The sequence below is a fragment of the Setaria italica genome, chromosome IV (genome assembly GCF_000263155.2).
Source record: "Setaria italica strain Yugu1 chromosome IV, Setaria_italica_v2.0, whole genome shotgun sequence".
Taxonomy (NCBI): Eukaryota; Viridiplantae; Streptophyta; class Magnoliopsida; order Poales; family Poaceae; genus Setaria; species Setaria italica.
Window position 1 is genome coordinate 3,738,399 of NC_028453.1, and position 19,013 is coordinate 3,757,411.

The 19,013-nt window shown below is 50.2% G+C and overlaps 2 protein-coding genes across 2 annotated transcripts; both read left to right on the top strand.

The window, feature by feature from the left end:
* Positions 1 to 1,129: 1,129 nt before the first annotated feature.
* Positions 1,130 to 3,740, top strand: LOC101785925 (exocyst complex component EXO70A1). The gene has a single exon (XM_004966619.3). It carries the CDS (start codon positions 1,421 to 1,423, stop codon positions 2,918 to 2,920), a length of 1,500 nt encoding a protein of 499 aa, XP_004966676.1. The 5' UTR covers positions 1,130 to 1,420; the 3' UTR covers positions 2,921 to 3,740.
* Positions 3,741 to 15,113: 11,373 nt separating this feature from the next.
* On the top strand, positions 15,114 to 18,942 carry LOC101786335 (probable histidine kinase 2). The gene is made up of 7 exons (XM_012845176.1): positions 15,114 to 15,257; positions 15,365 to 15,654; positions 15,808 to 16,030; positions 16,335 to 16,710; positions 16,824 to 17,398; positions 17,523 to 18,629; positions 18,727 to 18,942. Exons 1-7 carry the CDS (start codon positions 15,114 to 15,116, stop codon positions 18,940 to 18,942), a joined length of 2,931 nt encoding a protein of 976 aa, XP_012700630.1.
* The last annotated feature ends 71 nt before the right edge of the window (positions 18,943 to 19,013 follow it).

Consider the following 19,013-nt stretch of genomic DNA (forward strand, 5'->3'; position numbering starts at 1 on the left):
TCCGACCGTGCCTCCGCCCCACGCTCGACGATCCTGCCAGCATCTACGCGGCGCGTTCATGCTCATCCCTCATGCCTGCCGTCGCACTCCTCCCCACCGAAGTCTCGCGTCGCCTCTACATCCGTTGTCTGCCTGCTTCCCTTCCCCCAAAGGCTAGGGTTAGGGTGCGAGGCCTGCTGGCGGTATGTGATGGGCAGCGAGGGACGCTCCCTGGTGCAGCGGCGACGAGGGGATCTAGCGCCGGGCAGGAGGACAGAGAGGAAGGGAGGAGGGGGAAGTGGCAGCACGTGTGGCGCGGCACCGGAAGCTGATGGCAGGGAGGAGGAGGAGACGAGAGAAGACGAGGGGAGGAATGGGAGGAAGCAGCGGGGTGGGGTTGGTCGGAGGAGGCGGGTGCTGGGGGGTTTCACAAAATCGACGGGCGGGCGGTTTTCTACAAAATTGATATGATTTCAGAATTTTCTCTTTTTGATGTTGAAATATTTTAGAATTTAGAGGGTGTTTCGCAAGTAAAACGAACTTATTTACTGTTCATAAGTAGCCTCACTGGAATCAATTAACGGAAAATTGGTGAGCTTTTTTGAAACGCATATCAGCCCGCTTATGGACGGCCAGATCGACGTAATCGGACGGCCGCGAATTCGGACGACGTGGGTTAGGCGCGCAGGACCCCGGTCTTGATTTGAAGCAACGATGCCGTATGGAATATTTATCGGTACAGAAAGTACTGTATTGAACGGGACAGGTCGTACGTATCGACGGGACGTAAACCCAGCAGTAGTCCAGGCGCACAGATCTCGGGGCTAACCTGGACGATCAGGATACCTCCTATGTCAACACTTTGGAGTACAGAATCTTCATTCGGAGGGAGTACGATGATTGATGAGAAACATTAGTAGCAAATCTGTTACTGAATGTCTTGGAGATTCGAGTTCTTGGACTCTTTTGGTGGAATCTATGATGAACGGCAAAAGTCTGTATGATTTGACATATGCTACTATTACCATCTCCTTGGAATCGGTGTGTTGGCTTGGATTGACTAGTCCAGATTATTCCATTACTCCAATCGCATTCTTGATGAGCTCGTGGAAGTGCTCTCGGTGGCAATCCAGACAGAACCCGCGTGGAACCAGAGGAAGAATACGACTCGCGGCGAGCGCGTGCACCAGTCAATGGCCCGACCACGCTTGCGCCTACTCGCGGCGAGCGCCGCAGCAGAAAAGCCAAGCGACCGCGACGAACGGCGCCTCCGAAGTTTCTTCATCGGGAAAAAGCTAAGGATCACTCGAGCGATTGAGCTCCTAGTCCTACTCCCTTTGCGGCGATTGAGCGCGTGTTACTGCATCTGCATGCGAGCTCGTCGGCGGGAGCTAACCTCACGGTTCTTCCAGGCCGAGGGCCGGCGAGAGACATCGCCGCGATGTACCTGCGCGTCACCATCGAGGATGCCCAGTTCGGCGCCGACGACGGTGGCTTCGACAACAGCAGCAGCGGTGGCAGCAGCCCGGCCTCCTACCGCTCCGGCTCCTCGGAGAGCGACGGCTCCAGCAGCAACAACGCCGACGAGTTCTGCCCCGACCCGTACCCGAGCGGATCTGCTTCACCTTCCTCCACCTCCTACGCCGTCCGCGACGGGGTCGACCGCACCAGCCTCCTCTCGGTCTCGGAGTCTTCCGCCACCGTGCTCGACGACATCGACAGGCACCAGCAACGCATGCTCACCCTCCTCCCCGCCTTCTCCACTCCAGCCGGGGCCGGTGCGCGCGCCGACGCCTTGTCTCGCTGGCTCGCCGGTTTCGACGTCGGCTGGGTGCTGGACATGGACTCTGGCAGGGGCGGCGAGAGCCTCCCACGGCGGGAAGTTGGGAGAAGGGTCAGGGCGTGGGCGCAGGCGCTGAGCACCATGGAGCGCGTCTTCCGCCTCCGGCACCGGGAGCTCACGGTAAAGCAGGTGGAGGCTCTTGGGGAGCTCGCGGCGGCAAGCGCCGGCGCGATGCTGAAACTGGCCGCCGCCGTCGCGGCGCTCGGGAGCTCACCGTCGAAGCTTCTCGCGGCGCTCGACGTGTACGTCCCGGTCTCCGAGGCGTTCCCCGTCCTGGGGAGGATGTTCTCCTGGGGCCCCTCCCACCCAGTCTTGGCTGCCGCCGAGGACACGCTCGCCGCCCTGGTGGACGCGGCCCGGAACTGCGGCCGCGACCTCAGGACGTTCATCCGCTCGCACTACCCGTGGCGGATGCCGCAGGGCGGCGAGGTGCACCCGTGCGTCGGATTCTGGATGGGATACTTCCGATGCATGCTCCGCAACCGCATCTCCCTCTGCTTCGTCCTCGGCAGCAGTGACGACGACGACGGCGACTTCGAAGGTGCGCCGCCTCTCGCGCCCGGCGCCGGCGAGGGCGGCTTCGGCCTGGTGACGGACCTGATCTCGTGCCTGGAAACCGTGCTCGAGGAGAAGTCCGCGGCGCTCGCGTTCCCGGGGCTGCGGCAGGTTTTCATGCTCAACAACACGTTCGCCATCCTCCGCCGCGCCGTGCGCTCCGATCTCAAGCTGTTCCTGCCGCCGGGATGGATCCGCGCCCGCGAGGAGCGCATGGAAGGCTACATCAAGGGCTACATGGCCACGTCCTGGGCGCCCGTCGTGTCGCGGTTGGACGACGCCGCGGGTGGCGCGAAGCCACTCCGGCGCCGGACGACCAACCGGCTGAGCGCGTTCTACACGGCGCTGGAGAACGCCTGCTACGCTCAGAGGTGCTGGAAGGTGCCCAACCCCGTGCTCCGAGGCATACTCCGGAAGACTGTGTCGGCGAGCGTCGTACCGGCGTATCGCCGGTACCTGGAGGACCACCCGGAGGTTGAGATGGCCGTCGGGCGCACCGCGGAGGAGCTGGAGCAGCGGCTATCAGACTTGTTTGAGGGCTAGAAGACATGTTCCGTTGGACCGTATGATCAGCAGAGGTGTATTCATTATTTAATTTATACAAGGAAAAACGGAGTTACGGAACCTGTTCGATATCAGAATTTAGAAACAGATACCGGATTGTCAGGAATTGCCTGGATTGAATTCAGAAACTTTCAGTTTCAATGCCAGTGTCCAAAATCAATAAGAGCCATGTTCAAATGTCAACCGAGCCATCGTTCATGGCACCTCAGACAACGGCCCGCGCGTTCTTCTGCGGACGCGAGAGGCGAGATGACAACCGAAAGAAAGGGAACCGTCGCTTGGATGGTGTACAAGACTCTGCTCGCCAAGTCCATGCCAGCGTCGTGTGTTTCTTCGGTGAATTTGCGTCCGTGCCAGACAGCCGTCGCAGATTCGGCGCCAAGTTTATCGGCCGGCTCTCGATTCCGAAGTCCGCTGCGGGCTGCGGCCAAATTCGTGCACCGGTGCTCTGTTTCTACTGGCGCTCGAATTTGAGGTCCACCAGCGCAGGCCCGGAACAGGCGCCACGCGAGCGCCCATGCGATCGTGATGCCTCCAGCGTGTTCAAGCCGTCTCCGCTCCGCTCCTCTGTGATCTCTCCGTCTCTCTCACTTGCAGATGGCGATTTAGTGGTCTCTCCGCCTCTCATCGGTCAATGGAGGGGTAGAATCAGAAATGCCATTAAAGTGAAAATTTGACATCGCGAGGCGTCAAGTTTTGACGGATGTAACGGCAATATCAGCAGGGAAGGGACAGGCAGATAAGAAAAATGAAGAATTTAGATGGCATACGAGACAACGTTACAAATTTCTAGTGGTAGAGGAGGAATTTTTCTCGTATATCTGTTATAGTGTAGTTGATTTCACTAATATGCATAGGTGGATAACATAATCATTGCAATAATTTAAAACGACAATATGTGCACCATTCGTGTATCGTCTCGCTATGACCCTAACTGTTAGGGCGAATCTCACTGTTAGCATCTTTTTGGTACACCTATCCTTCTTATGGGGATGGATACTATGAAGTGGATAACCTCACCTCGAAATCGTCAACCACGTGGCGCCAATCTGTTTGAGGTCCAGAGATGATTCTGCAAGGTCAACCAACCTAAGAAGTTGCACTTTAGTGGCACTCAAATCTATCTTTCAGACCCAACCAATTACTTGAAATTATTTGTGGTGGACCTGAGGCGCGATATGCAGATGCAGTTGAGTACTCTCCGGTCCACAGTGATTAATGATTTTGTAGCATCTTCATCTCTAAAAGTAATGTAAAACCAGCCATGCATACCCACGCGTGAAGGTTAGGAAACAAGTGTGCGCCGTTTCGTGCGCTCGTCAGCAGGCCAGCTTGGGCCCTGAACAGCACCCCTGCTTGCCGGAACGAGAGCACCATACCCTGGCACGTTGCCCCGTGCGGCCTGGCGGCCATGCGCAGTTGCGCACCGAGCCGTGGTCGCGTCCACTGTCCCAGACATCGCGTCCCGGGGGCGTCGCGCGCGCGTACAGACCGATCGAGCCGGCGGCACAGTCCCGTAGCCGGCGCGTCCCAGGCTATTGCTGGTTGCCACGGCCACAGTCCCGCGCGTAACCAACTCTCGTCGTCGACTGTTTGGATTGGAAGATGAAACCGAACCCGTCGCCCCTCGGCGCTGGCGTATGGAGGAGAGGGCGTCTTCTGTTTCGTTTGGCGGTGATTGCGGCTAGGTGCGTTCTTCTTGTGCGCCTAGGAGGTTAGGACGCGTTGTGATAGATCGTCCCCGAAAATTCCATCTCCCTCTCTGGAATTCTTCTCTTCTTCTACACCTTGATCCTCTCCAGGCTCGTAACAGTGCTGCTTTGTGCTACGGTAGCACTTTCGAGCCAAAAGGATTCTTTCTTTCTTTCCTAACGTCCCGTTTGGTTTTTAGTTCCTGTCGAACGTTTAGATATTAATTAGGAGTATTAAACATAGATTAATTATAAAATCAATTGCATAAATGGAGACTAATTTGCGAGATGAATCTATTAAGCCGAATTAATCCATGATTTGATAATGTAATGCTACAGTAAACATGTGCTAATGATGAATTAATTAGGTTTCATAAATTCATCTCACAAATTAGCCTTCATCTGTGTAATTAGTTTTATAATTAGTTCATATTTAGTCCTCTTAATTAGCATCCGAATATTCGATGTGATATAACTTTAATCCATAGTAAGGATCCAAACACCCCCAATCTCAGGTTCCGACGATCCTAGGCGGCTGCTCGGGCTCTGGCCACACTAATTACAAGATCAAATCAGCCATTCATGGTAGCAACCACCTTCTCAGTTCACACAAAAATTCTTTATGCTAAAAATGGCATGTTACAATGCAAGCTAGTAAAGCCTCGATGAGTACAAATTGAAGAAAAAGACAAAAAAACAAAGTACGACGGTTGGTGGTCACGTTTGTCGGAACCCCACGTGGCGCCCAGTGGAGCAATCCTTCTCATCTACAAAACAAGGGACGTAGTTTAACTTTCCAAGCATCTTTTAAAAAATGCACACGCTCACGATAACTTCTTATGTAGACCAAGTATGAAAACAGGTACGATAATATCTAGAGATGGCAACAGGTCCCATTCTATACCTGTACCCACCAACTCTTGCTTTACTCGCTAAAATTACCATACCCGCATGCAGGTACATGTTCTTGCCCATGCCTGCACCCGTGCGGGTATTTGTACCCGTCAGGTAACCCATACCCGTTAGTATACCCGCTATAAACTACTATAATCATGAACATAACACATGATAAAAAGCACACATCGACAAATTTAAGCAAATAAAAAAGACAATTGATAATTTTTAACTAATTAATAGTCTAATAGATCATGAAATTATTAGTTCATTACGAATACTAAGTCATCCTTCACTAACAACTTTCAAGTTTATGAGTTTATCACATATTATGGTCAGGTATATTTTACCCACAGCCCACGGGTATACAGGTATGGGTAGTACGTACCCGCACCCGCTTACCCGATGGGTGTGTGATTTTACCCATTAGCATACCCATGGGTAGAGTTAGCTTTCCATACCCACCTCCGTAAAACCCATCAGGTACTCTGGTTTTGGGTACCCATTGCCATCTCTAATAATATCCGGATTTTGAGTTGATCAATTCCATCTACAATAGTGTACATTAATATCAAAGTGCTTTCACAGTTGCAACCGTTACACAAATTTGAACGCACATTAATATGGTGTACGTTACTTATGGATAGTCGGACAACTTAATCCACACTAGAGTTGAGCAAAGCTTTTGTGCTGGGCCAAGGAAAAGCCCAATTTATATGCTTGAAGAGCACGCCTACGCCCGCCCACGAGAGGCATTAGGCTAGAATTTTCTGCACATTGTCGGGCTGGGCTTGGGCTTCGGCCGCACCACCCACTATTTTTACGTGTAAAAATAAAAAAATAAATAATCAGGCCAGAGGCCACCCATTTTTATTTCGGGCCAACAAAATCGGCGCCATGGCCGGCTCTATTAGTGCCACAGGGTCGTGCTTAATCTGATGGGCTCAGGGTGGGCCGGCCGATCTTCATTTGCCCAGGTTTAATCCTCCCTATGATTTGAAAGACAATATTTATCATCGGTGTTCAATAAAACCACCAAAAAGTTATCAAAATTTCACAGTATACAATAACTACTTTTGAATCATTTGCATCTTGATAATTAGTGAATATATAATAATAGCATCCGTGTTTGACCTTTGAATAGAAAATTTCTAGATTCAAATGCAAATAGTGTAGTGGTTGACTTGCGGTTGTGCAAGTAGGCGCCACTTGGGAGTTCGACTCCCGAGCATTACAGGTGAATCTAGATTTGTTCTAGATGTGCTTTGTTAGTTGTGGTTGTGGGTATAGTGCATGCGTGTTTGTAAAAGGTAGGCACGCGCTTGCGCGCGCAAGCATGTGGTGCGAGCGGTGGTGTGTATGGATTGTGTATGTCGTGTTTATGCTTGTAAGAAAACAATAATGAAAATATTTTTTGGTGTAATCAATAAATCGCGTGGATCTTGGACGATGGAAAAAAAATCAAATATAGCGTTTCCGAATTTTTTATGCTAAAAGCGCCACGTGTCATCAGCACGTGAGGAATCAATAAAAGAATCGACAATATCAGTAGTTGATTTGCATATTTTGGCTGATATCTAAACGCGGATCTTGTATATAGTACATTTAATGGCAGATCGTGCATATAGTATCCTTTTTCCATTTACCGTTGCAGTTGCACGTCGAGGCAAAATCGCTTTCCGTATGCTCGTCAGCATGGGCCACGGCCAACACGCTTGGCCCCCGAACCGCACCCCCTGCCGCCGGAACGCGTGCACCGCACCCTGGCACGTTGCCCCGTGCGGCCTGGTGGCTATGCGCACCGAGGCGTGGTCGTTGCCCGTGGGCGTCGCGCGGGCGTACAGGCGGCACGTCGTTGCTGGTTGCCGCGGACGCGCGCACAGGCCGTGACGCGTCGTCGACTGTTTGGACCGGAAGGCGTAAAGAAGAGTGACCGTCTTCCGTTTCGTTTTGCGGTGATTGTACGTAGTCGCGTTCTTCTTATTCTTGTGCTCCTCGGACGTACGCGTTGCGACTTGTGATGGATCATCCTCGTGGTCGTCCCTGAAAATTCCCTCTCCCCTCCCTGGAATTCTTATCTTCTTCTACACCTTGATCCTCTCCAGGTTCGTGACAGTGCCGCTGTGTGCCATGGTAGCACTTGCACGCTGAAGGTCTCTTTCTTTTTACACGTGCCATGGGTGCATTTCTTTCTTTGCTAAACCTCAAGGCTTGTTTAATTCTGGCGTTCAGGATCTATGTGCTTCACCTTGCAACTTTCCTGAGACCCTATATAAAGTTCACATAAAAATCTTTATACTGAAAATGACACGTTACAACGCAAGCTACTAAAGCCCCGAAGAGTACAAAATCAAAGAAAAAGTAAAAAAAGAAAAGTACGACGTTTGGTGGTCACGTTTGTGGGAACTGATGACAAACCCCACGTGGTGTCCAGTGGAGCAATCCTTCTCATCTACAAAATACAAAACCATGGAAGTAGTTTAACAATGTACCGAGTAATGAGTTCCGTACTTTTAGCATTTCATGTGAAAACACGTACAATAATATCTCAAATTCCAAGTTGTTCAATTCCATCCACAATAGAGTACATTAATGCCAAAGTGCTTTCACCGTCGCAACCGTTACACAAATTTGCACGGAACAAGATGTAATAAAAAAGGATCGACGTGGAAAGTTGCAATAATCAATTTTAGCGCGAATTGTTTGTAGGGACAGTCCATCGACTACGCCGAAATTCGGCCTGATCTTAGGCCCTGACTCACCCTCCGTGGACGAGATGCGAATCCGTCTGCCTAACAGATTTTTTAAGTCCTCTGAAAGAATTTCCATATTGAACTTGGACGGCAATTTGGCAGCATAAGCAAACATTAGTCGGACAACACTTAATCCACGCTAGACCTGAGCAAAACGTCGGGCCAAGGAAAAGCCCAATTTGTTTCCGGGTGAAAAATCAGGCCCACGCCTGCCCACGAGAGGCATCGGACCGGAATTTTTGGGCCATTATCGGGCTAGGCTCGGGCTTGAAATAAACAATCGGCTGGCCTAAGGCCGCCCCATTTCATTTTGGGCTGGCAAAATCAGTGCCATGCCTAGCCCTATTAGAGCCACGAGCTAGGCTTAACCCGACGGGCTTAGGCTGGGCCGAGCTTCATTTGCTCATGTCTAATCCATGCTATGATTTGAAAGACAATACTTATCACTCGGTGTTCAATTAAACCACCAAAACGTTATTAGGATTGCACGTATACAATAACTTGATAATTAGCGAATATATAATCTTGGCATCCATAAATTTTTGAAGTTCAAATCCAAAGTTATTTGGGAGTAATATCGAGTCCGTGCACATAGCGTAGTGGTTGACTTGCAGTTGTGCAAGTAGACACTCGGCAGTTTGACTCCGGAGCCCTACGAGCGCATGTAGATTTGTTCTATATACACCTTGCTAGTTGTGGTTGTGGATTCGCACACACATACACATTTAGTGCTACCACGTGTTTCTCGCGTGCTGAGAGTGCAGAGCCTAGACGTGTGTACAAGGCACGCACAAGTGTGTGTCCGCGTGCGTGCATTTGGTGCGAGTGGTGGTGTGTGTGGATTGCGGACGTCGTGTTTGTGCTCGTAAGAATTTACAGAATCGAAGAAATCGCGTAGATCTACGAAGATGCAATAAATCAAATTCATCCTATATTTTTTGAAGTGAAATGCACCACGTGTGACGTGTCGATCAGCACGTGAGGAATCTCGACGGTTAAGGCCCTGTCTGGATTGAAGGAATTTCGGAGGAATCCATTTCCTATGTTTTGCTGATATCACGTGTTGTTTGGAACGGAGGAATGGACCTCGCCTTTCCTCTGGAAAGGCTTTGCTTTCTTCACAAGACGCAGGAACCAAAACATCCGCTCCGACTCAAAGTTTTCATGGAAGATGGAGGCGCACGCGTGTGTGCGAGAGAAAAAGAGCGCGCAAAAGAATGCAGAGACGAGGGAAACTAGAAGTAATTAGATTTCAGCCACTTAGCCGCCGGCGTCGAAGCGAGATTTGCACAGCTGCAGGAACACCTCACCATCAAGCATGCCTCTTCTCGCCTTCTCCGACCAAGTGCCTACTCGAGAGTCGAGAGGGGTGCGGCCGTGCGGACCTTCCCGATGCGAAAGACGTCGAAGGCCTGCAATTGGTTGTCGAGACCTGGATGCAACGGCTTCCCCTGCGACCCTGCGTGTGGCATGAGCGAGAGGCCATGGAGTTCGGTGCTTGCAGAAGAGATAAGACCAAGGGTCAAAAGAGAGGATGCATCGTGAAAGGGATAAGATCGCAGTACCAAGCCTATCACTAATGTGTGGGGTAGCTGGCTGAATGGGTCCAGATGTTAGTGACTTACTGACTTAGGATAGGAAATTTCTTGTGTAGTGACTAAGTGAGCCTACTTATTAGTAATTACTACCACTTGAAAATGACAACAAAAATCATGTTCCTTCTAAACACCAACTCATCTTAAATTGCTCACTTCCAAGTTTTCCTATCCGTTTCTATTCCCACGTTCCAAACACCAACTCATCCAAAATTCCTATGTGTTTCTATTCCTCTGTTTTGCCACCACATCTCATTCATATTCCTGTATTTTTTTCCCTTTCCTGTATTTTCCAATCCTCCATTCCAAACAAGCCCTAATAAAAGAACCGACGAGATATCAGTAGTTGACTCACGAATTTTGGCTGATATCTAAATGCGGATCGTGTGTATATAGTGCATTTAATCATGGATCGTACACAATATCCATTTAATCGTGGATCGCCCTATTAGCATGCGTTTGGTTCGGAGACAAAGTAGGATGGGATGATCCCGTTCCAATTTTATGGGATGGGATGATCCCGTTTAACGTTTGGTTTAAGTGGGATGGGATGGTCCTGTCTTCTGTTTGGTTGGATAGGGTTGAGGTGGTGGTATGGATGATATTGTTGACACCGTTAACTACAGTTTTGTGTGGACCTCACATGTCATCCTATGCACATTTTTCTTTTTCTTTGCCATCCATATCTTCTTCATGGAGCTGCTTGGCCAGCTGGCCGCTCACACTCGTGGCTGTTGGGGGTAGGAGCTTGCCGCGTCGTCCATGTCGTCCATGGAGGCTGGCTGCCGTGCCCGGAGCTCACCCCACCAGCCATGGAGGCCTCCTCCGCGTCACCGTCATCGCGTGGCCGTCGGAGCTCACGCCGCCGCCCGTCGGGGGAGCAAACATCCCTAAAAATGGGATCGACCCGTCCCATCCCATCTCATCCTCGGAGCCAAACGCACCCTTAGAGCCGCGGGCTGGGCACAATAACTTATGAATCTCTCTACTCTATTTTAAACTTTAGAGGTGTCACTCCCATTCTATACTAGCGGTCTGGGGTTTGAGTGTGCCTACTATATAATAATAAAATTCTAACTCGAGATAACCTTAGTAAGAGGAGAGACCTGGATGATAAATCTTGCTTATTTTGCAAAGAGGATGAATTTGTTAATCACTTATTTTTTGAATGCTGCGTTGCCACCTTTGTATGAGCAGTGATCTCAGAAATTTTTGTGAAACAACTGGGAGCTGACTTTGAGTCAGTTGGCAAGTGGTGGATTAGCAACAATAGGAATACAGTTTTGAACTGTACCTGTGCTCCAACATTATGGTCCTTATGGAAATTGCGCAATAACGTAACATGTGTTTTCAGGGAGGGCGCAGCGAGGAGGGGAGCAAATCCTGTGCTCGATCGCCAAGATGCTGAGAAGATGGTGCGTGCTGCTAAAGCTGAACACACACGAGGAGATGGCACAATGCATCAGTCTACTGGAACAGAGAGGACTGGTCCACCAAGGATCCCGTGGATCAGTTCTACGTCTCGTCAAGCCTCAAGTTCGAGAGGGTATCGTGGGGTTCAGTCCTAGTGGGGCTGCAGAGACGTGACGATGGCACCAACCCTGGCGACACCGTGTAGAATGGTGGTACGCTTTGTTTCTTGAAATAAAGCGGGTCAGACCCTTTACTCTAAACAAAAAATTGCATCTTGATAATTAGCGAATATATAATCATGGCATCCGTGTTTGAACATAAATTTCTAAGTTCAAATGCAAAGTTATTTGGAGTAATATCGAGCCGTGCGTGTAGCGTAATGGTTTACTTGCGGTTGTGCAAGCAGCCACCTGAGCCCTCCGAGTGCATGGAGACTTGTCCTATATGTGCTTTGCTAGTTGTGGTTGTGGGTTTACACACGCATGCGCATTTAGTGGTACCACACGATTTTTCACGTACCGAGAGTGTATAGCCTAGGTGTGCACACTTGTGCATGTCCACCCGTGCATGTGGAGCGAGTGGCGGTGCATGTGGATTGTGTACGTGAATCTACAAAATCGGAAGAGATCGCGTAAATCTATAAAGATGCAACAAATCAAATATAGCGTATCTGATATTTTTTAAGCGAAACACGTCACGTTTCGATCAACACATGGATAATAAAAGAATGTTACGATATCACATGGATAATAAAAGAATGTTACGATATCAGTAGTTGACTCATGAATTTTGGCTGATATCTAAACGCGGATCGTGTGTATATAGCGCATTTAATCGCGGATCGTGCACAGTATCCTTTTACAGTGATTGCAGTTGCGTTCTTCTTGATCTACGCCTGGGACGTACGCGCTGTGACTTGTGATAGATCATCCTCGTGGTCGTCCTTGAAAATTCCCTCTCCCTCTCTGGAATTCTTCCCTTCTTCTACACCTTGATCCTCTCCAGGTTCGTGACAGTGCCGCTGTGTGCCATAGTAGCACTTGCACGCCGAAGGTATCTTTCTTTTCGATGTGCCATGGATGTCTCCTTCTTTGCTAAAGCTCAAGGCTTGTTTAATTCCGGTGTTTAGGATATCCTTCACGTTGCAGCTTTCTTAGACCACGATCAAAAAGTTCACATAAAAATTTTTTATACTGAGAATGACAGGTTACAGTGCGAGCTACTAAGGCGTCGAAAAGTACAAAATCAGAGAAAAGATAAAAAAAAGAAAGAAAAGTACGATGTTGGTAGCCACTTTTGTAGCAACCCCACGTGGCGCCCTGTGAAGCAATCCTTCTCATCTAGTACAAAACAGTCGAAGTAGTTTAAGGCCGGGTTTGGTTCGGTTGCTTATTTTTAAGCACCCGTCACATCGAATGTTTAGATACTAATTAGGAGTATTAAACGTAGACTATTTACAAAATCCATTACATAAGCGGAGGCTAAACGGCGAGACGAATTTATTAAACCTAATTAGTCCATGATTTGATAATGTGTTGCTACAGTAAACATTTGCTAATGATGGATTAATTAGGCTTAATAGGTTCATCTCGCCGTTTAGCCTCCACTTATGTAATGGATTTTGTAAATAGCCTACGTTTAATACTCCTAATTAGTATCTAAACATTTGATGTGACACTTGTTAAAAATAAACAAAGGGAACCAAACGTACCCTAACTCTTCAGACATCTTTATCATTTAATAACGCGCACGTTCATAATAACTTCTTTACGTGGACCGAGTAATCAATTTTGTACTTTTAGCATTTCAACTGAAAACACGTACGATAATATCTTAACTTCCGAGTTGATCAAATAGAGTACATCGATATCAAATTGTGTTCACCGTTGCAACCATTACACAAATTTGCATGTACGTCAATACACCGTACGCTACTTATGGATTGTCGGACAGCTTAACCCACGCAATGATTTGAAAGACAATATTTATCACTGACCATTCGCTAAAGCTGCCAAAAAATATTGGGATGGCGTGTATAAAGCAACTTATAGTTTATTTTAGACCTGGGTAAAAGTTGTGCCGGGCAGGGCTCGACCTCGAACCATGCCGAGGAAAATCCTGGATTGTTTCGGGCCAAAAAATCACGCCCACAAGAGGCAACTTGCCGGAGTTTTTGGGCTGTTATTGGGCCAGGCTCGGGTTGGGCCGGCCACTATTTTTACGTGTAAAAATAATTGTAATAAATAATTGCGCCGGGCTCAGCCCGCCCATTTTTATTTCGGGCCCGGCCGGCCACTAGTTTTACGTGTAAAAATAATTAAAAATAAATAATCAGATCGGTTGAGCTCGCCCATTTTTATTTCGTGCCGGCAAAATCAGCATCAAGCCTGAGCATATTAGAGCCACGGGCTGGGCTTAGCCTTGACGGGCCATCGGGCCAAGGTGGGCTTTATTTGCTTAGGCTAGTTTATTTGCATCTCAATAATTAGCGAAGATATAATATGGCTACTCAATCGTGCACCATAGCAATTTAAACATAAAGTTTCTAAGTTCAAATCCAAGTTATTTGGGTGTAATACTAAGTCCGTGCGAGGAGCATAATGGTTGGATTGCGATTGTGCAAGCAACCGCTCGAAAGTTCGACTCTCGAGCCTCACGAGTGTTAGTAGGCTTATTTTGCATGCGTAGCTATGGGGTACACACATAAATACGTATTCAGTCGTACCGTGCATTTCTCGCGGTATAGAGCCGTCTAATCTTTACATGGTCTGTGTAAAGTCACCGCATGTGTGAACGTGCGGTGCGAGTGGTCGTGCGCGTGTGTTGTAGGCATTCTATTTTTTACCTTAAAAATAATAATAATAACCGGTCTTCCATATAAATTGAAGGAAAGTATCGACGAAATCGTGCAGATCTACACAGGTTTTAAGAAATCAAAATAGGATATCCGACGCTCACGGATGCAAGGCCCGTGCTAAATGCGCCACGTGTCATCAGCACGTGTGGAATCTCGACGGTTATAATGAAAGGATCAGACGATAGCTGACTCGTGGATTCTGGCCGATATCTAAACGCGGATCGTTGTTGTGTATGGTATAATTAACGGCGGATCGTGTACAGTATCGTTTTTATACGCCGTTGCACGTCGGGTCAAAAACCGCGTGTGGGTTTGGATCGAAACCGGAGGCGGCGCGTTGAAGAAAACCGTGCAGGGATTCTCTGTTCTCTCCTGGTTTCCTGGCCGGGCGCCTATAAAAGGAGGAGACCCGACACTGGTCACTCACAAGTCAACCGCTTCCCATCCTCGTGCCTGCTTTCTTGCCTTTGACTTTGAGACTGTTGCGGTAAGAAAAGCTTGCGAGTGGCCATGGCGAGGGTAGGAAAGGTTAGAGGAAGAAGCAGGTGTTTTCTCCAATACTTCCGTGTGCTTTTGCCCATGGTAAGGAATGGTCATCGGACTTCTTTTATTGTGTCTTCGTGTGTGTTTCGTGTGGAGTAGTGTTTATTTAAAATTAACTTGCACTTGCGCACAGTAACAGGCCTCGAATCGAGGTCTCTTTTTTTTGGAAAGAAACGTGAAATCGAATTAAAAATTAATATTTTTTTATAAAAAAGTATGTATAGGTTAAGTTTCAAATGATCGTAACATTTAATAAAAAATGTTCAGTATTTATTATCGCACCCATGTGTCTCACTAGCATATACGTTACGTTCACACATCTGCGTGCAGGCTGCCGTCGGAGGCGTCGCGTTGATCTTTCTTATGGTGTTTTACGTCTCCTCGTGGGACGTGACACGTGTCATGAACAGAACCGAGGTAAGCGCCATGGGTGTGGCGTTCACCCACATCGCCGGCAGCATGCAGCCCCTCCTGGCAGCCAACCGCGCCGCCGTCGCCATCGCCGGCGCCGCCATGCAGCAGGACCCGACGAGCAACAACGACTCATCAGCTTCCATTATCTCTGAACAAGTACACTTCTGCGTTTCCATTTCCGTCGCGATTCCGTGTCGATCCTACACACAAGTTAAGTAACCAAAGACACGTGCTTTGTGGCTGACCTGTGTTGAAACTGCCAGGTGAGGTCCAAGATGTTCATGGCCTTCGCCATGCAGCCGCTGCTCGCGCAGGTGTCGTACGCCGGCGCCGACGGCGCCGCGTTCGCCTACTACCGCGGCGAGGGCGGCCGGGCGAGGGCGCTGTTCACGGACGCGCAGAACGGGTGGAAGTGGAGCACCCAGCCCGTGGATCCGGCGACCGGCGGCCTGGTCGGGAGGCCCGCCGCCGCCGCGGCGGGGCTCCGCCTGCCCAGCTCGACGTGGGCCCTACTCGGCAGCGAGAACGCCTCGCGCGCGTCGGTCGGCGCCGGGTGGGCACGCCCGGGCGTCCGGATGCTCTTCTTCTCGGCCCCGGCCGGCGACGCCGGCGTCGTCTCGGCCGCCGTCGCCGTCGACGGCCTCCTCGACGCCGCCGCCGACCGCGTCGGCCACCAGGAGGACCTCGACGTGTACTACGCGGTCAGCGACGCGCCGGCGACTGCCACCGACTACAAGCCCCTTCTGCTCGGCCGGCAGCCCCGATACGGCGACACCAAGGAACAGAAGATGCGCGCGTTCTCCAAGGCGAGGTGCGCCGCCGCCACCATCGACGCGCCCAAGCTCGGCAAGCTCGTCGCCGTCGGACACGGGTTGTACAACAAGTACAAAGTCGCGTGCACGAACTTCAACGTCTCCGGAGTACAACTGGTACGTGTGCACGTATTACTAGTCTACAGTCTACACGTATATGCAGCATGCTCCTTTTTATGGTAACGTAAGGACGTGGCAAGTATCACAGAAATCTTTCCTGCAAATCATCAGATATTACTTGATCCTTAATTGCATGGATCGAGTATTTTCCTTTCCTAAATGCTGATACGATACGCGTGTACGTAGTATTACCACGTTCATGTTAGTGTTTTTCCATTCACAAAAAAGGAAACCAAGACAGGTTTTGGGCTGAGCTAACATGTTCTACGCATGCTTTCCTCCTAACGCCGTGCACCTGCAGGGGTTCCGACTGGTGCTCCGCGGGCCGACCGAGGACGACATGCTCCGGTCGATGTGCATCCCCGTGGCCGTCTTCGTGTGCGCCGCGGTGGCTGTGGCCGCGGCGTCGTGCGTCCTCGCGGTGCGCGCGCTGCGGCGCGCGGCGGCGCGGGAGGCGTCGCTGAACGCCGACCTGGTCCGGCAGAAGGAGGCGCTGCGGCAGGCGGAGCGCAAGAGCATGAACAAGAGCAACGCCTTCGCCAGCGCCAGCCACGACATCCGCTCCGCGCTCTCCGCCATCGCCGGCCTCGTCGAGATGTCCCGCCCGGAGGCCCACGCGCTCCCCGGCATCATGGATAACCTCGACCAGATGGCCGTCTGCACCAAGAAGCTCTTCGGTCAGTCTTCCTTCTATCTCGTCTCAATTCGCATCAAACATGTTCATATCATCGTCTACAAATTTTATATTTCACGACATTATTTCTAGAATTCTTGAATTTGATTTTTGCAGATATACTGAACTCGATTCTGGACACAAGCAAGGTGGAGTCGGGGAAGATGCAGCTGCAGGAAGCCGAGTTCAGCATGGCCGACGTCCTGCAGGAGTCTGTGGACCTGGCCAGCGTGATGGGCGTCCGGCGAGGGCTCGAGGTGGTCTGGGACCCCTGCGACTTCTCGGTCCTGCGATGCGCGGCCGTCACCGGCGACTGCAAGCGCCTCAAGCAGATCCTGGACAACCTGCTCGGCAACGCCCTCAAGTTCACCGACGAGGGGCACGTCGTCCTCCGGGCATGGGCGAACCGCCCGATCGCCGGGAGCAGCGCCAGTCCTCCCTCGAGGTTTGGGTGCCCGACGTGCTGCGTCGGCAGCGGCTTCTTCGGATTCTTGTTCAGAGCAAGGGAGGATCCTGACGACCAGGATCACGTGGAGAATGACCCTGATGACTTGGTTGAGTTTTACTTTGAGGTGGTTGATACCGGCGTAGGGATCCCCAGGGAGAAGAGGATGTCTGTGTTTGAGAACTATGTCCAGGTGAATAATGGGCAAGGCGGCACCGGCTTGGGGCTCGGGATCGTGCAATCCTTTGTAAGTTCCTGTTTTATATGTTAAAGATTCTTTGTAAGATTTTGTTTTTAAACATATACATATATGTAACTCTTGTTCATTTTCTTTGTAAGATTTCGCTTTAGCTGACGCATGTCGATCGCAGGTTCGTCTGATGGGAGGAGAGATCAGCATCAAGGAAAAACAGCCCGGTGAGAGAGGAACATGCTTCGCGTTCAACGTGCTTCTGAAGATGAGCGGGAGGCAAGAACCCCAAGACATAGAAGAAGGAACATCAACACCGTCGGACCCGCTGAGCCGCTCCAATTTCAGAGCCTCGGTGTTCCAAGAGGCCAGCAGCTTCAAGGGATTTCATTGCATTCTCTACGTCCACGGTGGTGAGACCATGAGGATCCTGCAGACATGGATGGAGAGCATCGGGGTGAAAGTTTGGCTTGTCCTGCACCCCGAGTTCATCGCCTCGACGATGGAGAATGTGCTGCACAATGGCACGACACCTGCTGCAAGGGCATCGGCGTCGCCTACCACCGATGAGGGGGACGACCGGTGCTTCAGCTCCAAGGAGATGGTCAGCCATGTCCTGCCGGCGCTGAGGAACAGCACTGGCCCCAGGAGAGGCAGCCATGGGGGCAATCCTTCTGGCATCCTTGTTGTTATCGATGTTTCCTGTGGTGAATCGGAGGACGTTTTCCTGGAAATGGAGAAACTTGTCAGGATCAAGCACCAGGCTCCATGCAAAGTTGTTCTGCTGGACGATATCAGGACCCCTTCTGATGACCTGTGGAGGTTCAAGGAGCTGGGCTGCGATCTCGTCCTGCGAAAGCCCGTGCACGGGTCTCGGTTGTTCACGCTTCTCATGACCCTGAGAGACCTCCAAGATTCAGATGCAACAGCACATTCTTCTCAAGTTGGTCCTGAGATTGCTGGCACCAGTCAGCAGCAAGATTTGCCGGAGATTGTTCTTCATGGTCCACAGGAAGCTGCGGCATCAACTGAGACTGCATCCTTGGCTCAGGAACAGAAACCTGAAGATGAGAAGCCCATGGCTGGGATGCAAGTATTGCTGGTTGAAGACACTTTGGTGCTGCAAACAATCCAAAGGAAAATGCTGAGCCAACTGGGGGCAACTGTAAGAGTAGCTCAAGATGGAGCCGTGGCTGTGAACTTGTTCAAAGAAGCTCTTGAGCAAGCCAGTGTTTCAGAAGAGGGTGCAATGCCCTTGCCATACAATGTCATCTTCATGGATTGCCAGGTTTGTTCAACCAAAACTTGTTACTATGCCTCTGCACACACGAAACTCTAACTGATGACTGTCTGACATAGCTAATATTTCCTTTTTTTTAACGTAGATGCCCAATATGGATGGCTATGAAGCGACAAAGCTCATCCGAGAGGAAGAACACCGCTACAAGATTCACACGCCAATCATCGCTTTGACTGCTCATGAGATGGAGGAGGATCTGCAGAAGGCTATCGATGCCGGGATGGATCTGCACCTGACAAAGCCAATAGAACGGAAGAGGATAGTGGAAGCTGTTTGCCGTGTTTGCAAACGTGAGAATTGATGGAATATGCATTTCCGCGTCGCATGAAGAGCTCAAGAAATCGGTGATTTTGGTGACTAGGATGGTGATGA